At 34.0% G+C, this 16803-nt stretch overlaps 1 protein-coding gene across 1 annotated transcript in view; it reads left to right on the forward strand.

Annotated features, from left to right (window-relative positions):
- Positions 1-10408: 10408 nt before the first annotated feature.
- The window catches only part of LOC150107783 (WAP four-disulfide core domain protein 1-like), a 78106-nt gene continuing 71711 nt past the window's right edge, over positions 10409-16803 (forward strand). The window contains exon 1 of the mRNA XM_090392187.1: positions 10409-10543. Coding sequence (XP_090248313.1) covers positions 10409-10543 — 135 coding nt within the window. The remainder of the gene's footprint in view (positions 10544-16803) is intronic.

Below are 16803 nucleotides of genomic sequence, written 5' to 3' on the forward strand. Positions count from 1 at the left end.
CTTCTATTCTTCTGCATATTTTACTGCTTCTCTCTTCATCAGGGTCATTTCCTAAGCTTTGCTGCTTAAAAACTTCGATTGTATGAAAACTATTTTTAAATTGTTTCTGTGAAATCGCTTTTGGCTGACTATCAGTGGTTAAATTTTCTTCATATTCTTCGGGATCTTCCCGCTGTGCATCTAAATTTAGCAGTTCGGAGTCACTCAATTCTTCAGAATGAGATTTAATGAACTCTTAGACGTTATCATTGAAGGGGAGAAAGAAATGAAGGACGTAGGAATTGGTCGCCAACACGCGAAATCACGTGCTTTATAGATAAAATTTCCCAACTGTTATACAAGCAAAATAGTTACCACTTTAAAAAACTACAATGATCATAAAAGAGAAGTTAATTTTCCAACGTGTAATAATAAACAACTCATCCCACAAGACGGATTGATTACCGTATTATCGGAATGGATTCTCCTTTTTGTGACATGCGCAGAAGTGTCGAATGGTCTCGAATCTGCGGGCGTACTATAGCAGACGACATAAATTTTGGCTGTAAAAATTTGGAACATAGTATGCATAGTGACATGGAAGTAGTGTAGTATGCCATTAAAAATAACTTTGTAAAATGTGTGTTAAATTGGTAACTACATTATTTCATTCTGGTGAGTGATTTTTTAAAATAGTTAGCCATAAAAAAATGTATAGATATTAAATTTTTAAAATCTGTAACATTCATTTTTAAGATGTATATAGGCGCACTAATCGAATTTTAGAGGTGCACTAATCGAATTTGGGTATCGAAAAACGCACTAATCGAAAACGCACTAATCAGGGGCGCATTAATCGAGGGATTATTATATTAAAAACGGAGATTCGCTTCTATTTCTTTTAGATCGACCAGATTATATATATATATATGAAGTGCTTAAGACAGGTTCTAATCGAAATGGCTCACTGAAGTAAGAAAAGAAAAACAAAACAACAACAACAAAAAAGTTTTCTCTACATGGAAAGAAGAAATTCTTTCATGTGCTCCAAGTTTCAAATCCCAAAAATGGACGTGTTTTTTCCTCTTTACCTTTTTTTATTACTTCATTTTATTTCTTGGAGTGCAAACGTTAGCATTTTTCTAAACAACGATGCTTAACTTCTACGAATCGAATGAGTATAAAGAGACTAAATTTAAAACATACACAGCAGCAGCATCAACTGCAAAGAATTATTCAATGTTTCGTGTAGTGTTTTTTTTTTTTTTCGTGTAGTGTGTGTGTGTGTGTGTGTGTGTGTGTGTGTGTGTGTGTGTGTGTGTGTGTGTGTGTGTGTGTGTGTGTGTGTTGTGTATTCAAATTCAAATGAAGTTGGCAACCTCTAACACAACGTAGAAACGCCCACAAAAGGTAAGGAATGGAAAAAACTTGGCTGACTCATCTATTGGAGTTGTCAACTGCAATTTTGCCAGAATCGTACATTAAAGTGATTTGAACTGAATAAAAACACATCATTAGTGGTTTAATAATGAATTGCTAATGATGTGTTTTTATTTAGTCTTCTTCTCTTTAAGAGAAGAAAATTGTAGAAGATATTATTTTATTGTCACTCAGAGTCGCAATGAAATAATATCGTCGGACTTGTTTGAGTGATTTTACTACTTAGTGCGTAGCAACCTTTGAATTCAGTAGCTGTAGCTGTTCCATGTTCACATGTGTGTATTCAGTAGTAAGGTTTCTTGGCTAGCATTAGTGTAATTAGGAATGACGTTGCCTTTATTGAGGTAGTGTGAACGAAAAGGACAAATACGTGAATCAGCATTCGTTTTTAGTGAATTTGGGAAAAACTTAAAATTTTGAAATGCTAAATCATATTTACGAAGATGATGCCACTTCTAGGCAGTGTTTTTAAAATGCGTCAAGTCTTCTCTCAAGAAACAAAAGATGTTAATAATGACAAATGTGAACGCCTAAAATCATGAAAATGCGAGAAATAAATGATAATTATATAAGTGTTTTAAGGGAAAAAGCAATTTTCTTTCCCTCTCTTATGGTGTGCAAATGAAATGCTCCCTTACCCAACCCACACCAAAGACCCCCCATTAAAAACCAATCGTCAAGATAAAAGAGAGTTCGAACTTTCCTGTGGTGTTCAAACGTGGTTGAAGCCATCCTCCAATAAGCAAGGTAGTTTTGCAACATTGGACCATTAAGCACTACTAAGAAGATCTAGTTGGATTTTCTCCATCTTATATTCATATTATGCAAGAGGTAAAACCACTTCTGGAAATAGCAACAGTGTTTTCAAGAAGCTATAGACAATCTTATCTTACTTTTCAAATCAAGGTAGCCTTGATTTGAAACTTAAAAATAACGCTTAAAAATATGAAATAATCAACCATTAATAATCATTCTTTTTTCTCCTTCCTGTTATACCGAATATAAAACAGGGCAACAGATGTTTTATGTTTGTTTGTTTTAATATTTAAAAAAAAAGTTGAAATAACTTTCAGTTAAACTCATAGTTGCGAGGCGATTTTTTAATTAAAAGACTCATTTTTTAAAAGAAAAGAGCTAAAAGTCAAACGAGAATGAATCAAGCAAATCCAATTTAGATAGGCTTGTATGCTTAGTGGGTTTAATGAACAGGAAGACACAGACGGTTCATCCTTCAGGTGGCGCGCTAGGAAATTATTATTTTCCGTTATAATAATAATAATTATTATTATTATTATAACGGTGTCTCAATGGAGTCAAAAGACTCGTTACCAATGTTATTGCCGAAAGTTGTTTTAAACTTTTTTTTTAATGACTATATTTTATTTTGTGAATGTTTCGATAGTCGGTATTGAAAAGGATTTATCAAAATCTGCGAAAATAATAATAAAATAAAATAAATAATGATTGATAAGCGATACTCGAATATCAAATTAAAAAGCAATACTTGCTCAACATCGGAAGTAACAGGACGAGCTGTTGTCACAACAGATATAAGAGAAAACCGAATAAGTATTTTAATTTTGTTATTTTATTCATTTATTGCTTACCATTTTTTTTTTTAATCAGAGAACCATAATTTCAGATTATGGTTCTCTGATTATAAATATAAATATTCCTATTAGGAATAAAAGTCAGGCAGCGTCTGAGGAGCAATTAGTGTTTTACCGAGAGATATTTCTAGAATCTTCGTTCACAAATTTCCTATTAAAAGTCGTTCTGTTGATATTTAGTTTCTTTGTTATCATTTCAGCAGTTTAGCTCGTATCATTTCGCACCAAATGCTCTCCAACTGTTTCTTATAATTTGTAGATTTGTCGAAATTAATCCTTAAAACATTTAGCCCAAATCTGCAAAACTAAATTTAAAATTATTTTAAGAAACTGAATAATTTTATAAATGCTATTAAAATCTTGATTTTTTAAAAATTAGTTTACAATTAATAAATATCGATTTTCTAAAGTCTTACGAGAAGCATGCAAATACAATAAACGACATTTCATAATTTTCATTACAAATATTGCTTTCTCTTTATTTTATATAATTCTATCTCGAAATTTTGATGTTCTGGTTAACTGTAGCGATTTAAAAATAATTTTTACAATATTATACTTTTGGCATTAAGACACTGCCATTATTAAAATAAAGAGAGAGAGAGAGAGAGAGAGAGAGAGAGAGAGAGAGAGAGAGAGAGAGAGAGAGAGAGAGACAGAGAGAGAGAGAGAGAGAGCAGACGAACATATTGCTTTTTGATAGTACAGTATAAAGGAAAACGAGAACGATAAAGTAAAAGTGGGGGGAAAAAAATAAATAAATAAACGTGATATCCACATCTCCAATTTGTATATGGTGGGAGAGAAATATAAAAGCAGGAATAACAAAAACAAATTACTTGAAGTCAGAGTTTCTTCTGAAATTATGACCGGTCTTGCCGGTCTTTTACGTGATTAAAAAAAAAAAGTCCCTGTGAGGACCGTAAGCTTCTTCTACTGAATAAGCTTCGCCGTTTTTCATTGGGTTTACTTTTGATTCCATTAACGTTATATTTAGAAAAATCTTATTTGGAATCCATCATCAGTTACATATGAGGTACTTCAGATTTTTAAACGCTTTTCAGTTACAAAGATGATACACCGTATTATATATATATATATATATATATATATATATATATATATTTATTTATTTATTTATTTTTTTTTTATTTTTATTTTTTTTTTTCAGAATTCATTTTTACTCGGTTGGAATATTATGAATAAGCTTTAATCAGTCATTAAAGCTTATTCATATATATATATATATATAGGGCCGACGGAAGCGAGCATGCAGTGCATGCGGGCGCCGCTACGAAGGGGGCGCCGCCGCCAGGGCATAGTTCATAAGTTCATTTTTAAGAAACAAAATTTTTATCATAAAAACAAAAAATTCTTAGAATGATCAATATTAAAATAAATAAGGCTGGATACACCGAATAAAAATTTTTAAAAAATTGTATATTGCTGCCTCTTTGATCGCCCGACTGTTACAATTTCGCACCGAGATCTAAATACTTGGCTGCAGAATGTTGTGTCTACTGCAGTCTATCTAAAGTGAAACGGTCGACGGTTTTTATGCGCAAAAACGAATTTTCGTACAAAACATTTGTTGCTAGTTAACCAGTCATGTGGTACGCATTTCAGTAGGTTATTGACAGTAGCTCAGTGCGGACTATTATTTCGTCTCTGTGTCGTGTTGTGTAATAATTTCTTGTGGGTATAAAATAGAATTGGAATCAAAAATTAAAAAAAAGTTATCCGGTGCACAAAATCGTAAGCGTCATGCTGCGAAAGAAGATGATATTAAGAAACAAACTGGGTCTCTTAATAAATGTTTTAAAATATTAAAATATTCTGATGCAGATTGTAACCAACTCGATACATCAGAAATCAGAGAGGAAGAACCGTGCACATCAATCCAGTTTGCATGAAAGTACTATTGCAACTATTGAACAAGATAACAAGACGCATGATTTAAGTGAAAAACAGTTAGGAGAAGATTTAGTTGTAAAACTAACACATTCTTGGTCTCTGTAAATTTAGAAGACCCAGGTGAATGGGGAAATATTGATGAAAAATTACGAGTTGTTTTAATTGAAATGGGGTCTGTTCAAAAGAAAAGTATAATATATCCCAGAGATACATATGGTCGTAAATTTGGCGACACGTATTATAATAGAAAAATGGAAAACGGGAGCTCTTGCCAAGAACATGGCTCATTTATTCCGAAACTTTAAATTCTGTTTTTTGCTTTTGTTGCAAACTTTTCGCACCTACAATTCCCTCTATTCGTTATAACCTTCTACAAGACTACTCAAGTAGTCTTGTAGAAGGTTATAACGAATGGAGAAATGTAAGTACAACTTTGCATAGAAATGAGGCTAGTTTAACTCACATGAAAAATTTCTTAAAATGGAAGGAACTTGATAAAAATTTAAAAAACAAAACTGCTATTGATTGCCAGACTCAATGCATGTATGAAATGGAAAAGAAACATTGGATGAGCGTTTTAGAACGCTTGATTGAAATTATAAAATTCCTTGGTAGCCAAAATTTAGATTTTCGCCGATCATCTGATAAATTATATGAAAGGAATAACGGCAATTTTTTAAAATTAGTCGAACTGTTTGCTATGTTTGATCCCGTTATGGAAAATCATGTTGAAAGTGTCCTACAATGAAACAATAGAGTACACTAAAGACAGTCAAAATGAAATATTGGAAACTTTAAGTAACGCAATCAGGGATACAATTTTATTATCAATTCGCAAATCTAAATATTATTCCATAATTTTAGACTGCACACCTGATGCAAGTAAAACAGAACAAATGACCATTATTATTCGCTTTGTTTCCTGTGACAATGGAATTGTCAAGATCAGGGAAAACGTTTTAGGTTTTGCAGATATATCAGATTCGAACGGACGTGGTTTATGTGTAACAATAATGGAACAACTGAAAAAATGGAACATTCCCATTGAAGACATGCGAGGTCAAGGGTATGAAAATAGGGCAAATATAAAAGGAAAAAAATATGAGCTCCAAAATTTGCTTTTGAACCAAAAAGTCTCGAGCTTTTTACGTGCCATGTGCTGCTCATACTCTAAATTTAATCATTAACGATGCAGCCAAAGTGAATGCAGATACAATTAGCTTCTTTGCAATTATTCAAGAAATATACAATTTATTTTCATTCTCTTACAGACTTTGGGCAATCCTTTTAAAGTACGTAAAAAATTAACATTGAAATAGCCATCAGAAACGCGATGGGAAAGTAAAATTAATGCAATCCGCCCTGTACGATATCAGTTAGGAGAAATTTACGATGCACCTTTTGAAATTTTAAATAATGAAAATTTTAATAAAGAAACTCAGCATAAAGCACAAACATTATGTGCTAAAATAAAGGACTACAAATTTATTTGCTCTCTTATAACTGGCTTGATTTACTTAACAGAATAAACCCTGTGAGTAAAATGCTTCAAGACAAAGATATGAACATTACACTTGCTTTAGAATCTATCGAAAACTTCAAAATATTCTTACAAGAGTATCGGTCAGATACAAATTTTAAAAGAAGTCTAAAAACTCAAAAGAACTGAGTGAAGAGGTGGATGGAGAACAAGAATTTAAAACTGTTATACGGAAGTTCGACGACGAAAGAAGACATGACAATTGGACTACGAGCTTCATGACGAAACGCCATAATCTCTAGAAGATAAATTTAGAGTGAATGTGTTTTATACCCTTCTAGACGTTGCAATGTGTTCATTAATAGAACGTTTTGAACAACTAAAAACATATTTGATAATTTCAATTTCTTGTATAGATTACTACAAATTAATAACGAATATTTACGAAAAAATTGTGACGATTTAGAGTTATGTGCTTTCCGGGATATATTTCGGAAGGATAATTTAAATATTCAAAAGCCCTTTCGATATTCTTAATTTTATTGTGTCCAATAATTTATCTTTCCCTAACTTTTCAATTGCTTTAAGAATACGATTAACCTTACCTGTTAGTGTAGCGAGCGGTGAACGTTCCTTTTCCAAGTTGAAATTGATTAAAACCTACTTAAGAACAAGTATGTCACAAAAAAGGCTTGTTAGTTTGGCGTTAATAGCTATTGAAAATGATATGTGCTGAATTAGACATTAAGACCATTAACTTTCTAATTTTATGAATATGCAATCAAAAACCCTAAAATTTTAATTAAAAAAATGTCAAGTATATTTATGTAATTTTATTTATTTTCTGTTATTCTGTAAAGATGTCATTATTTGAATACTTATATTAAATGTTCTAATTATTTCTGAATTCTTTTCTTATTTTCTCATCTATCTTGAGTTTCTTTTATTTTCCTAAAAGATAGTTCCACTTATAAAAATTATTAAAATTTTTTTACAAGTTACTAAGAATTTAGTAACTTGTAAAATGCAAGAATTTTTAAACTTTAGTTCAAATAAATTTTAACTTTAATTAAAATTCATTTTAATTTTGTTGGCGATTCGGATCGGTGAGAAGGCTTTAATCCCTGTATCATTATATTCAACGATTAAAGTGAAGTGGCTTTATCAAAATTTGCTTTAACTTTTGAGAATTTTTTGAATATTTCAGTTTTTAACGATTATCCTACCTAGTCAACACCCCCGGTTCGTTACATTTAGTGAACCAACGTGTGGCTGTTCTGTCAAAATTTATTTAAGAAATTTCAAATAATTAAAATTTTTATTATTGTAAAAGAACCACACACGCCCCTAGCGCCGGCTCTGTATATCTGTATGTATATATATATATATATATATATATATATATATATATATATATATATATAATAAATACGCGAAAAAAAAAACACAAAGGATGAGTAATAGTATTTATAAATAAATAGTATGACTTATCCCTGTGTACTGAAGACATAACATATACACCTGTAATATAAAGGGCTCTAAGCCTAATATCACAAAATTTGAATCCTCACTCCACCCTTCTCTTCAAGTTTTATATATAATTTATCATTACTTTCAGTTTTAAAGTTACTGACAATGAAGGAAAGCGATTTTTCCGCAGCAGCTATTGAATGACTGCAACTGGAATGATGTGTAGGAATTACGAAAAACGAATTCCCTAATTCGTAGAATGCAACACAAATAAATTATTTGTAAATCTTAGTTTTATAGTTTTGAAAAGCCTGTCTTATTTTTATTTTATTTTTGTATTAATTTATTTTTTGAGGTGGTCGAACAATTTCTTACCGATTCGAACATTTAATTTCAATTCTCAATATATTTCACGTATTTTATTTTAATTAGCATATTTTTCGACTCACTTAAACACTTATCAAACATTCGAGATTGAAAAATGAATAAAATAAATAAACTAAAAGCAAAAATCTGAAGTCCAGATCTATTTGGTCAAGGACAAATTTTGTGTTTATGAATTAATGTAATTAAATTTTCTTTTCGTTAAAATTTATTCCTTCCAAATTCTAACTTTCATAGCTCAAAAAAAAAAAAAAAAAAAAAAAAAAGAATCCTTTTTTTTTTTTTTTTTTTTTTTGCCATTTTTAACGAATCCATCTTTCTCAGGAGAGGGAGAGGTTATTGCCCTATGGCATCTCTTCTGCATCTACGACTAGTTTGAGGTCATCTTTAAATGATGCCACATTTTCAGAGAAAGAGGGGGGGGGGGGACTGTACAACAGGTAGGCTTCACCAGTAGGAAGAGGAGATATTACAAGCTCAATGTTTTGGCATTTAGTTAGAAAATTTTGAATTTTTCACATAGAAACGACCACCCTAACATATTTTAAAAGTAGTAAGTGGGGCTTACTAAGTAAATTGTTCTTAGTAACCAACGCCGATTTCTTCATTCCTGAGACGGGGGGGGGGGGAAGAGAGGGACCGTAAACTACATAAGTTTTATTTGATAAGTCGAAGAAGGCTACTAGAAACTGTTCTGCATTATGATGGTTTAAAAAAAATCCAAAAAAAGTGCTTAATACAAACAGAATCGAGTTATCTATTTAACTTTTCCTCTACGGCTCTTAACTGGCCCCTAATTTTTCCATAATCGTCAAAGAATTTCGTAACCATGATTCCAGGATAAGGTGATTAGTCCTATAAGTATACTTGTGCGCAAATTGCGTGTGTTCTCCTGACCGGTTTGCCTGTAAGCAGGATGAAAAACCGACTTCAGGGAGGAAAAACGCTTCCACCACCATATTAGACTGGCTAACTCACCTTCAGCTCCAATAAAGGTTTCTTGACTTCCTAAACAGGATTCAAACCCAGCTCCTTACAACCGAAGGGCATCGTCGAAAATGACTGAGCTATGGAGGATCACGATCCTTAACTTATAGATGTCAAAATTTGGTAGTTCGTTTGTTTGTGATTTAGATTTAGGGCAGAAGCAATTAAGACTATGAGTCCAGTGTATTTGGTCTGGATTCAAATTTGGTGGTGGGAGTATTATTGCGTCCTTTGAAGCTATAAAGTTGAATAGAAATTTATTTACGAATTTTAGGCAAAATGTCACGCATATTTAATATAATTAGGTAGAAAATGCTATGATATGAAGATGGGGGAGGGGAATATGAAGCTTTGTGATTCAAGACGATCTTATAAATGCTCTAACTAATTAAAATAGGCTTGTTCTGTAATATTGAATATAACGAAAAAAATAGCTAAAATTAACAATCTTACGATAGAAATAGTAATGTCTATTTGATTTATTTATGTAACTTTGTGCGTTAACTTCATTTATATTAAATAAATAAATATAAATAAGCAATTTTCTGCGTTTTTGCCCAAATGTTTTCTTTAATACGTTACAAATCTATGAATATTAAGTGGTGCTGAGTGTCATTTCCAATTTGGAACAAGAGGTTTAAAATAAAAGAAAGAAATTAAAAAAAAATAAAATATCTGAAAACCAAGTCTTGTCTTTATATAAGAAAATGGGACGACAGGTTACTATATTTATCGCTGAAAGTATTAGTATTCAGTTCTTTAACTTTTGGAAATGTTTGGTAACAGATGGCCTTCACTGATGTAATAAAAGATATTCAAATGCACTTTGGTTTGCATCCCAGATTACATTTTGGGAACGAATATCAATTTATCAGTGAGACATTTATCTACTCCTTTCGTTTATTACGTGAGTCTATCGTTAAGATGACTTATTTGATTTTTTTTTTAAAAATGAATCAAGAAATAGCTCGATATTATAGTTATTTTACTTATTAATGCCACGAGATGGCGGGAGCGTCTGTATAGTTTGTTAAATAGGAGCAGATCTCAAATTATTTGCTGTAGCAACAGCAGTAAAGTTAGGTGTTGAGCGGCTAGAAACCGTGCGTCTAACCGACTTCACGTGCTGTCCTCGTTTCCGATCATGTTAGCAAAAATTTTGGCAATATCTCTGTTCTTAGTGCTGTCGTTTTTTGCATTATGTTGTGCAAAGCGTCCTTCTTCTGGACATTCCAAGTGGACAGGCCGGCAAACAAGTGTCAGTAGACCGTTGTCTCCAGTGAGTAAAAGTTTTGACAACATTAATGTCATTGATCTTAGCATGTTTTAAAAACGTGTTTACCTAATGCTTGCTTTGCTGGCGGTTATAGACTGGCATCAATATACAATTCTATTTTTTTAACTCTTTGAGGTTTCTGCTTTTTTCATAGATGGCAGTGATACGTTCTGTTCAAAAGCGGATGATCATTAAAAACACTTTGATTGTTTTGTTTTGCAATTTTTGATGAGAGTCTACAAAGCAGGAGGAAAGTAAGTCTGACAGAACTTCGATCATGTCAGAAATTTTATTCTACAAATTTGTATTCAGTAATCAATATGCAAATATATTTAGAGAAGTGAGTATTCCTAAGTTTTTTCCCTTCACTTTTTTTTTTATTTTTTTTTTTTATATATATATATAATTCAGATTACAGATTCATAAAACAAACAATTCAGTCCTTCATAAGACTGTTGCTAATTCTCACTTGCAAACAAGTAAAACGTAACTTCTACATGCCAAACATCAGTTATGATGTCTATGTGTCATCATTTATCATAATTCCTATTGCTGAAAGGAGACATCTGTTTATGAACAAACGTTACAAATGCATTATCCCCCCCCCCCGATTTACAGGGGGGGGGGTTTCAGTTCAGTTCTTTCTCATTTCCTTTCACCTGCACTTGTGTGTGTGTGCGTGCGCAGGGATTTCGCAGGTTATATCGAAGCTTGCATAATCGATGCCTAGTCATAATAGTTCAGCGCTGTTTGTCCTTGTTTAGCTTCAAAGTCAAATTCTTTAGACGGTGGTTTTCCAACCTACTTCAATCATTAATGCTCAAAGCCAATTTGAGGTAGCTTGAAAATAATAAAATACAAACGGTCCATAATTTCAAATATTTAATGATTCACGTTATCGACACAAATCAAATAATAAAGCGGCTCTTGATAAGTTGTGGTCGTCAAACCATTGCAACTGCAGCTTCTAATTGCGACGCCTTAATACCGGCAATGTTATCGATTTTGGTGGGTCAAAACATGCTTTAATATTGGCTTGCTTTGCTGGCAGTTTAAAGAGGCACCAACACCCAGTCTCTTATTCATTATTGTTATTGAACAATTAGTTTCGGAGGAGAAGATATGTCACCAGCTCTGAGCTGCCAAGGCACATGTGAAAGAGGAGAGGGTGGTGTTCTTATGTTGGTTATCGAACTATCGTAGCAACTGCTATGAAATGGGAGAAGCGTTTTAAAGTTAGGATATTCCTCGGAGAAAGTTAATTTCATTTCACTTCTGTTTGTTTGTTTTTTTTTCTCCTGCCCTTCGGTTCGTATTTTTATCAGGTGACTAGTCTAAAGCTCCCCTCAAAACTCCGAGGATTTTAGTGCACTTCTTGGTCTTCTATAATTTCCAGAGAAAATGGAAATAGTTTTTTTTTTTTTTTTTCTGAAGGAATAATAAAAATAAAAAGTATAGTGTTCAGTACATTATTTCGTGTTAGAAACGATTGGATGCATACCTTGATGTTTCTAATGGCATCGGACTTAGCTGCTTTGATCTCCTTTACTATCAAACGTGGAATATGATAAAGGCAGCCCTTTCGTGTTTACAGCTGCAAACAACTTGAGTATGTCTAAACATTGCACTTGAATATTGCCAAACGTCCAGTCATCATTTGATTTTTGTAATCATAACTGCCCCTGGAGCACTAATTCTTAACACGCTAACGATGGGCACCCAACAAATTTGTATCGGTCGGTGGTGGAGCAGGACGCGACAAATCTGTCTACGTATCAGATGAGCGCGACAAATCGTTACGTGTGCTTTCCAGAGAAACTAATTCTGTGTAGAAGGGAAAGTAATCTGTTACAGGACTTATAAGTAACCGATAATTAAGAAATTCTGTACTCGAGTAATACGTTTAAATTATTAAATGTGCATGGATTATTTGAACTTTCATTGAGACATGAACCATTGGCGTATGATTTGACCAACAGGCATGATTATTAAGGCATTCCTTACTGATTGAGCGAGAAAATCGTCGAATTCTAATATATGATCACATGATTCAACTGGGCGTGGCCTGATTACACCTGTTTGATTCAGCGCTTGGCAAACCAATTGTTTTTATAACTCCCACTTACGAAAGTGTTGGAAATCTATAATACTCTAGCACCATGGTTGGCTAAGGATTTTTTTTCTATTTGTTTATTTTTTACTTACCCCGCTCTAGACACCAAACCACTTCACGCCTTCAATAAGCAGGATGATGATCTTTTATCGAGCGATGAAGTTCATCTCCTGCCTAAAGACGATCAGAAACATCCGCGCCCACGGCGGGATTCGAACCCGCAACCTGTTGGTCGGAAAGTGGACACGCTACCCACTCGGCCAACCAGGCCGGTAAAAATATTTTGGCGGGTTTTAAATTGTTTTAAAAGAATAATTTTATTCACTTATCGGAGTACATTTTTTTTTTATGTGGTCCCACCAACAGAAGGCTTCTATAAATCTATCACACGTTCGTACTATGGATAAGTTAAGGATTTCCACCCTATTTTTATTGATTTTATATACATTTTTCTAGAGCGGAGCTCCGGAAACCCCCGCTCTAGAAATCAAATATAGAACGTTTTTCAAGCCACTTCAGGTTTTCAATAGGCGGGGCAGTGGTCTTACATCGGACAATGAAATTCATCTTCCACCTCAAGACAAACATATATGCCCACGGAGGGATTCGAACCCTCGGGCTTGGGAGCAGATACGCTAACCATTTATCTCCACTTTGTTTTTTTACGTCACCAGAATGAAAACGTATAGCGAATAACTACCCTTTCTCAAACCGTATAACAAAACAATAATAATAATATATTATATATATTGTAGCACTATGTATAGTGCAACGCCTTTTAGTCAGTTTTCGAAAGAAAATTCATTCTAAGAATTTTCGATCATCTTGCTACTTTTTTATCCCAACTCTGGACTCTAGGTATGCAATCAGCCATTACCTCCCTCAAACGCGCCTTAACCTTCCCATGCATTATCAACATCCAGCCCTTGCAGTTTAACATGCCATGGCACTGATCCAAGCAATCCCCTATGCTCTTCATACTTACCAGCCCGGTAATTCCACATGTACCCTGTCTTAATTGAAAATTCCACACATTTAGCCACTTCTCAGTTCGAGACCTTATGATCACTCTCACCAATTGGTGGCAATATGGTCTTATTCATAATAGTCAATTTCTCATGTGCATGTTGAAGCCAGTTGATTATACCAAGAAATTTGACACTGAAACATGTGAAAATGCAATCAAGATAAGATTTATTTGTATTTTATGAAAGTAACCATGCCTATTGTGTGTTTTGACATAATGTATATTTTCGGTGACAGAGAGAGAATTTTGTCCATTAGTTTTCCCCTTTGTATTTATAGGTATAGACACATGCACATTTTTCCTTCCACGCGGTTCGCATCCCCCCTCCCTTCCTCAAAGCAACATTTATTTTTTATAAACTGAACTTGTAGAAAATAAGCCGTTATAGCGGTTCACAACTGGAATATATACACTACTATGCTATTTTGATATCGCTGCAGCAAGGGAGCTACTCATTAGGATTTTCCTTCTGTATGCGTAGATAATCAGATATTCACATAGAATTTAGTTCACTAGGTAGGGAAGCCGTCAGATTTACGTAATTCATTCTCAAAAGCATTTTTTACTTGAAATAAAAAAAAATTACTTTCAGGCTTGTGGTTCCATCAAGATAGTTTATAAATATTAACTTTCTACGCAGGAAGGGAAATTAGCATGCTGTATGTATATAAAATATGCTAGTTTGATGCAGCAGATACGTCATATATAATGACGTGATTTCTCACCTGATGCGCATCCCTTGTGAAATACGGCCGGAAGTGAACGCGTTCAATATTGCCGCATATCGAACCCAAATGCAAAACGTTTGGAAGTGGATGCGGAATCTGGTTTCAGTAGAAACCTCCATCTTTTTTTTTTTTTTTTTTTCCTATCATAACGAAATAAGAAAAGTAGAAGTTCACCATTCGAACAATAGGTGGTGCCCTCTCGTTTTTATGGACTGAGATCCATTTTGGTATGAAACAGTTTCAGTTATGGGAGGCGTAATGCGTATATCATCATATTTCAGTCCTGTGCTGCATTTTTTAAAATTATATTTAACATTTTCTTCTCTTCATAGATAATTTATGCACACAAACCAAAAAAATTAACACTCTGCCTCAGCAATAACCTCCAAACAAGTCAGTTTTTTCTTTATTTTATTTTTCTTTTTTACGCGAACAGGCGATGCCTTTTATTTTAGATTGTCCTTTCAAATAGTCCCCGTCATTCACTAAATATAGAAACCATCGGTCCTTAAGGATGAGATTTGCTTTATAGCGAAAGTTGATAAATTAGCATTTTGCCGTCCTGCTTTGCCAACTTCTGTAAAACTGGAAGACATCTTATATGTTTAAAAGACTACTTTTACCGAATGAACTCTCATCTTTAAGGCTAGCTTTGCATAAAGTCGCGGAGGACTACCTGAGATACGGAGTAGCCCACTGAATGGCTTTCTTAACTTAACTGCTTGGGTATCGAAACCTATCTACAGGGTGAACAAAGATGATGAGGCGAAATTACCTCGAATATAGCAATCGGCGCTACATTCAGAAGATTTAGTGCCTTCAAGAAGAGATGATAAGACTTCGTCCCTTGGACACTTCCGTAGCTCACTCTGTAACGATGCTGCGCTTTTGTTGGCACGACCTAAGTTTGTATTCCACGTTGAACGCGAAGAATGTTTTAAGGGCTCTTCAACTGAAAATGAATTACTCGGTCTCATATTCAGGCGAGGGATTTCCAGAAACTAAGACCGATAACAGGGGGCGCTGAAATTTGTGGAGCATTAATGTAGACATTAACAGTCATCATGCTTTGTATGGTTTTGAGTTGAATGTTTCATAGATAAGCACATTTTACACTTCTAAAACCGCGCGTTACTTCTGCGCTACTGTGCTACGCCGGTCCCCCTTTCTTAAATTTCTTCATTTCAAATCTTCCTCATTCCATTCCTTTCTCGTCCGTGATCCAAGACAGACTCAGATCCCCTCACTGTGGAGTTTAGGCAATTTAATGCATCCGACCTGCCATCCTCTGCTGCATCCCTCTAAGAGTATGTTTGTTGAAGTGTGTTCACGGGGATGGAGATCCTTCCACCTCCTCCGCATGAGACTGGCCACCTCACCCTCAGTTAAAATCCCGATAAAGTTTTTTTTCTTTCGGAATTCGAAGTCGCGTCTTTCTAATCTAAGGACTTCTATTCCGATTGAGCTACAGAGCAGAGGCTCTTTCCTCAGTTACAAACTAGTGGAGTAGCGAAGGAAATGCTCACAACTGGGAATCATTACTTAAAAGAAACTCAAATCGCTTTCCTCGAAAGCAATGCCTGGTTCAACTTTATTTATTGATCTCGCTTACAGCTTAAAGTGCAGCCTTAGCGTACCGCTTGTCTGCTGAATAATCTGAATCCGATCGTTATTAAATGGATTGGAAACTTTTTTTTTCACTTGATGTTTCTCTTGGTTTTGAGGAGAAACAACACAACGAACACGAACTTTTTTATATAAAAATTTCGTGCACGTGCCAATTTATGTAAGAAGAAAAAAGCATAATCGAAACTGGGAGTGGTTGTTTTTGAATGAGAAAAATGCTGTTTTACCTTGCTAATGACGTGGGTTGGGTAAGACGTAGACTTGTAATTCTAACACTTCTTCCTCTTTTTGATCATTCAATTCGTCACTCTGCACCATCGTCTCCGTAGCATCAAACTCGGTCCTCGGAAATTAATTTGTTTGTTTGTAGACTAAGAGCTGATCTTTTTTGCTTTTTTTTTTTTTTAAACAGCTCTGGCTGATAAAAGCACTCATTTTACAAGGATTTTTCTTAATTGAAAGGGCTTATAAAATGAGGGCTTTTAATTGAAAAGCTTGAAATAGCGGAAAGTTGCCATTTTAACCGTTAATGGAGGCGGAGAATACAAAAAAAAAAAAAAGGCAAAACAGAGCACAATATGTGTGTTTGCCATACATCTTTCTCGGACTCATTTCCTAGTTACCTTATCAGCGGTCCACTTAACAAATAATGGAATACACGTTTACCTCCTGCACCCCGACTCCTACCCATTTCAGACTAACCCGTTTAGGAACAAAAGGGCAGTGTACGTTTTGAAACTTATTTCAGTTAAAATAGCAAAGGAAAAAA

This window comes from Typopeltis vanoorti, chromosome 4 (genome assembly GCF_054136105.1).
Source record: "Typopeltis vanoorti isolate ZY-2024b chromosome 4, IOZ_Tvanoo_1.0, whole genome shotgun sequence".
NCBI classification, from domain to species: domain Eukaryota; kingdom Metazoa; phylum Arthropoda; class Arachnida; order Uropygi; family Thelyphonidae; genus Typopeltis; species Typopeltis vanoorti.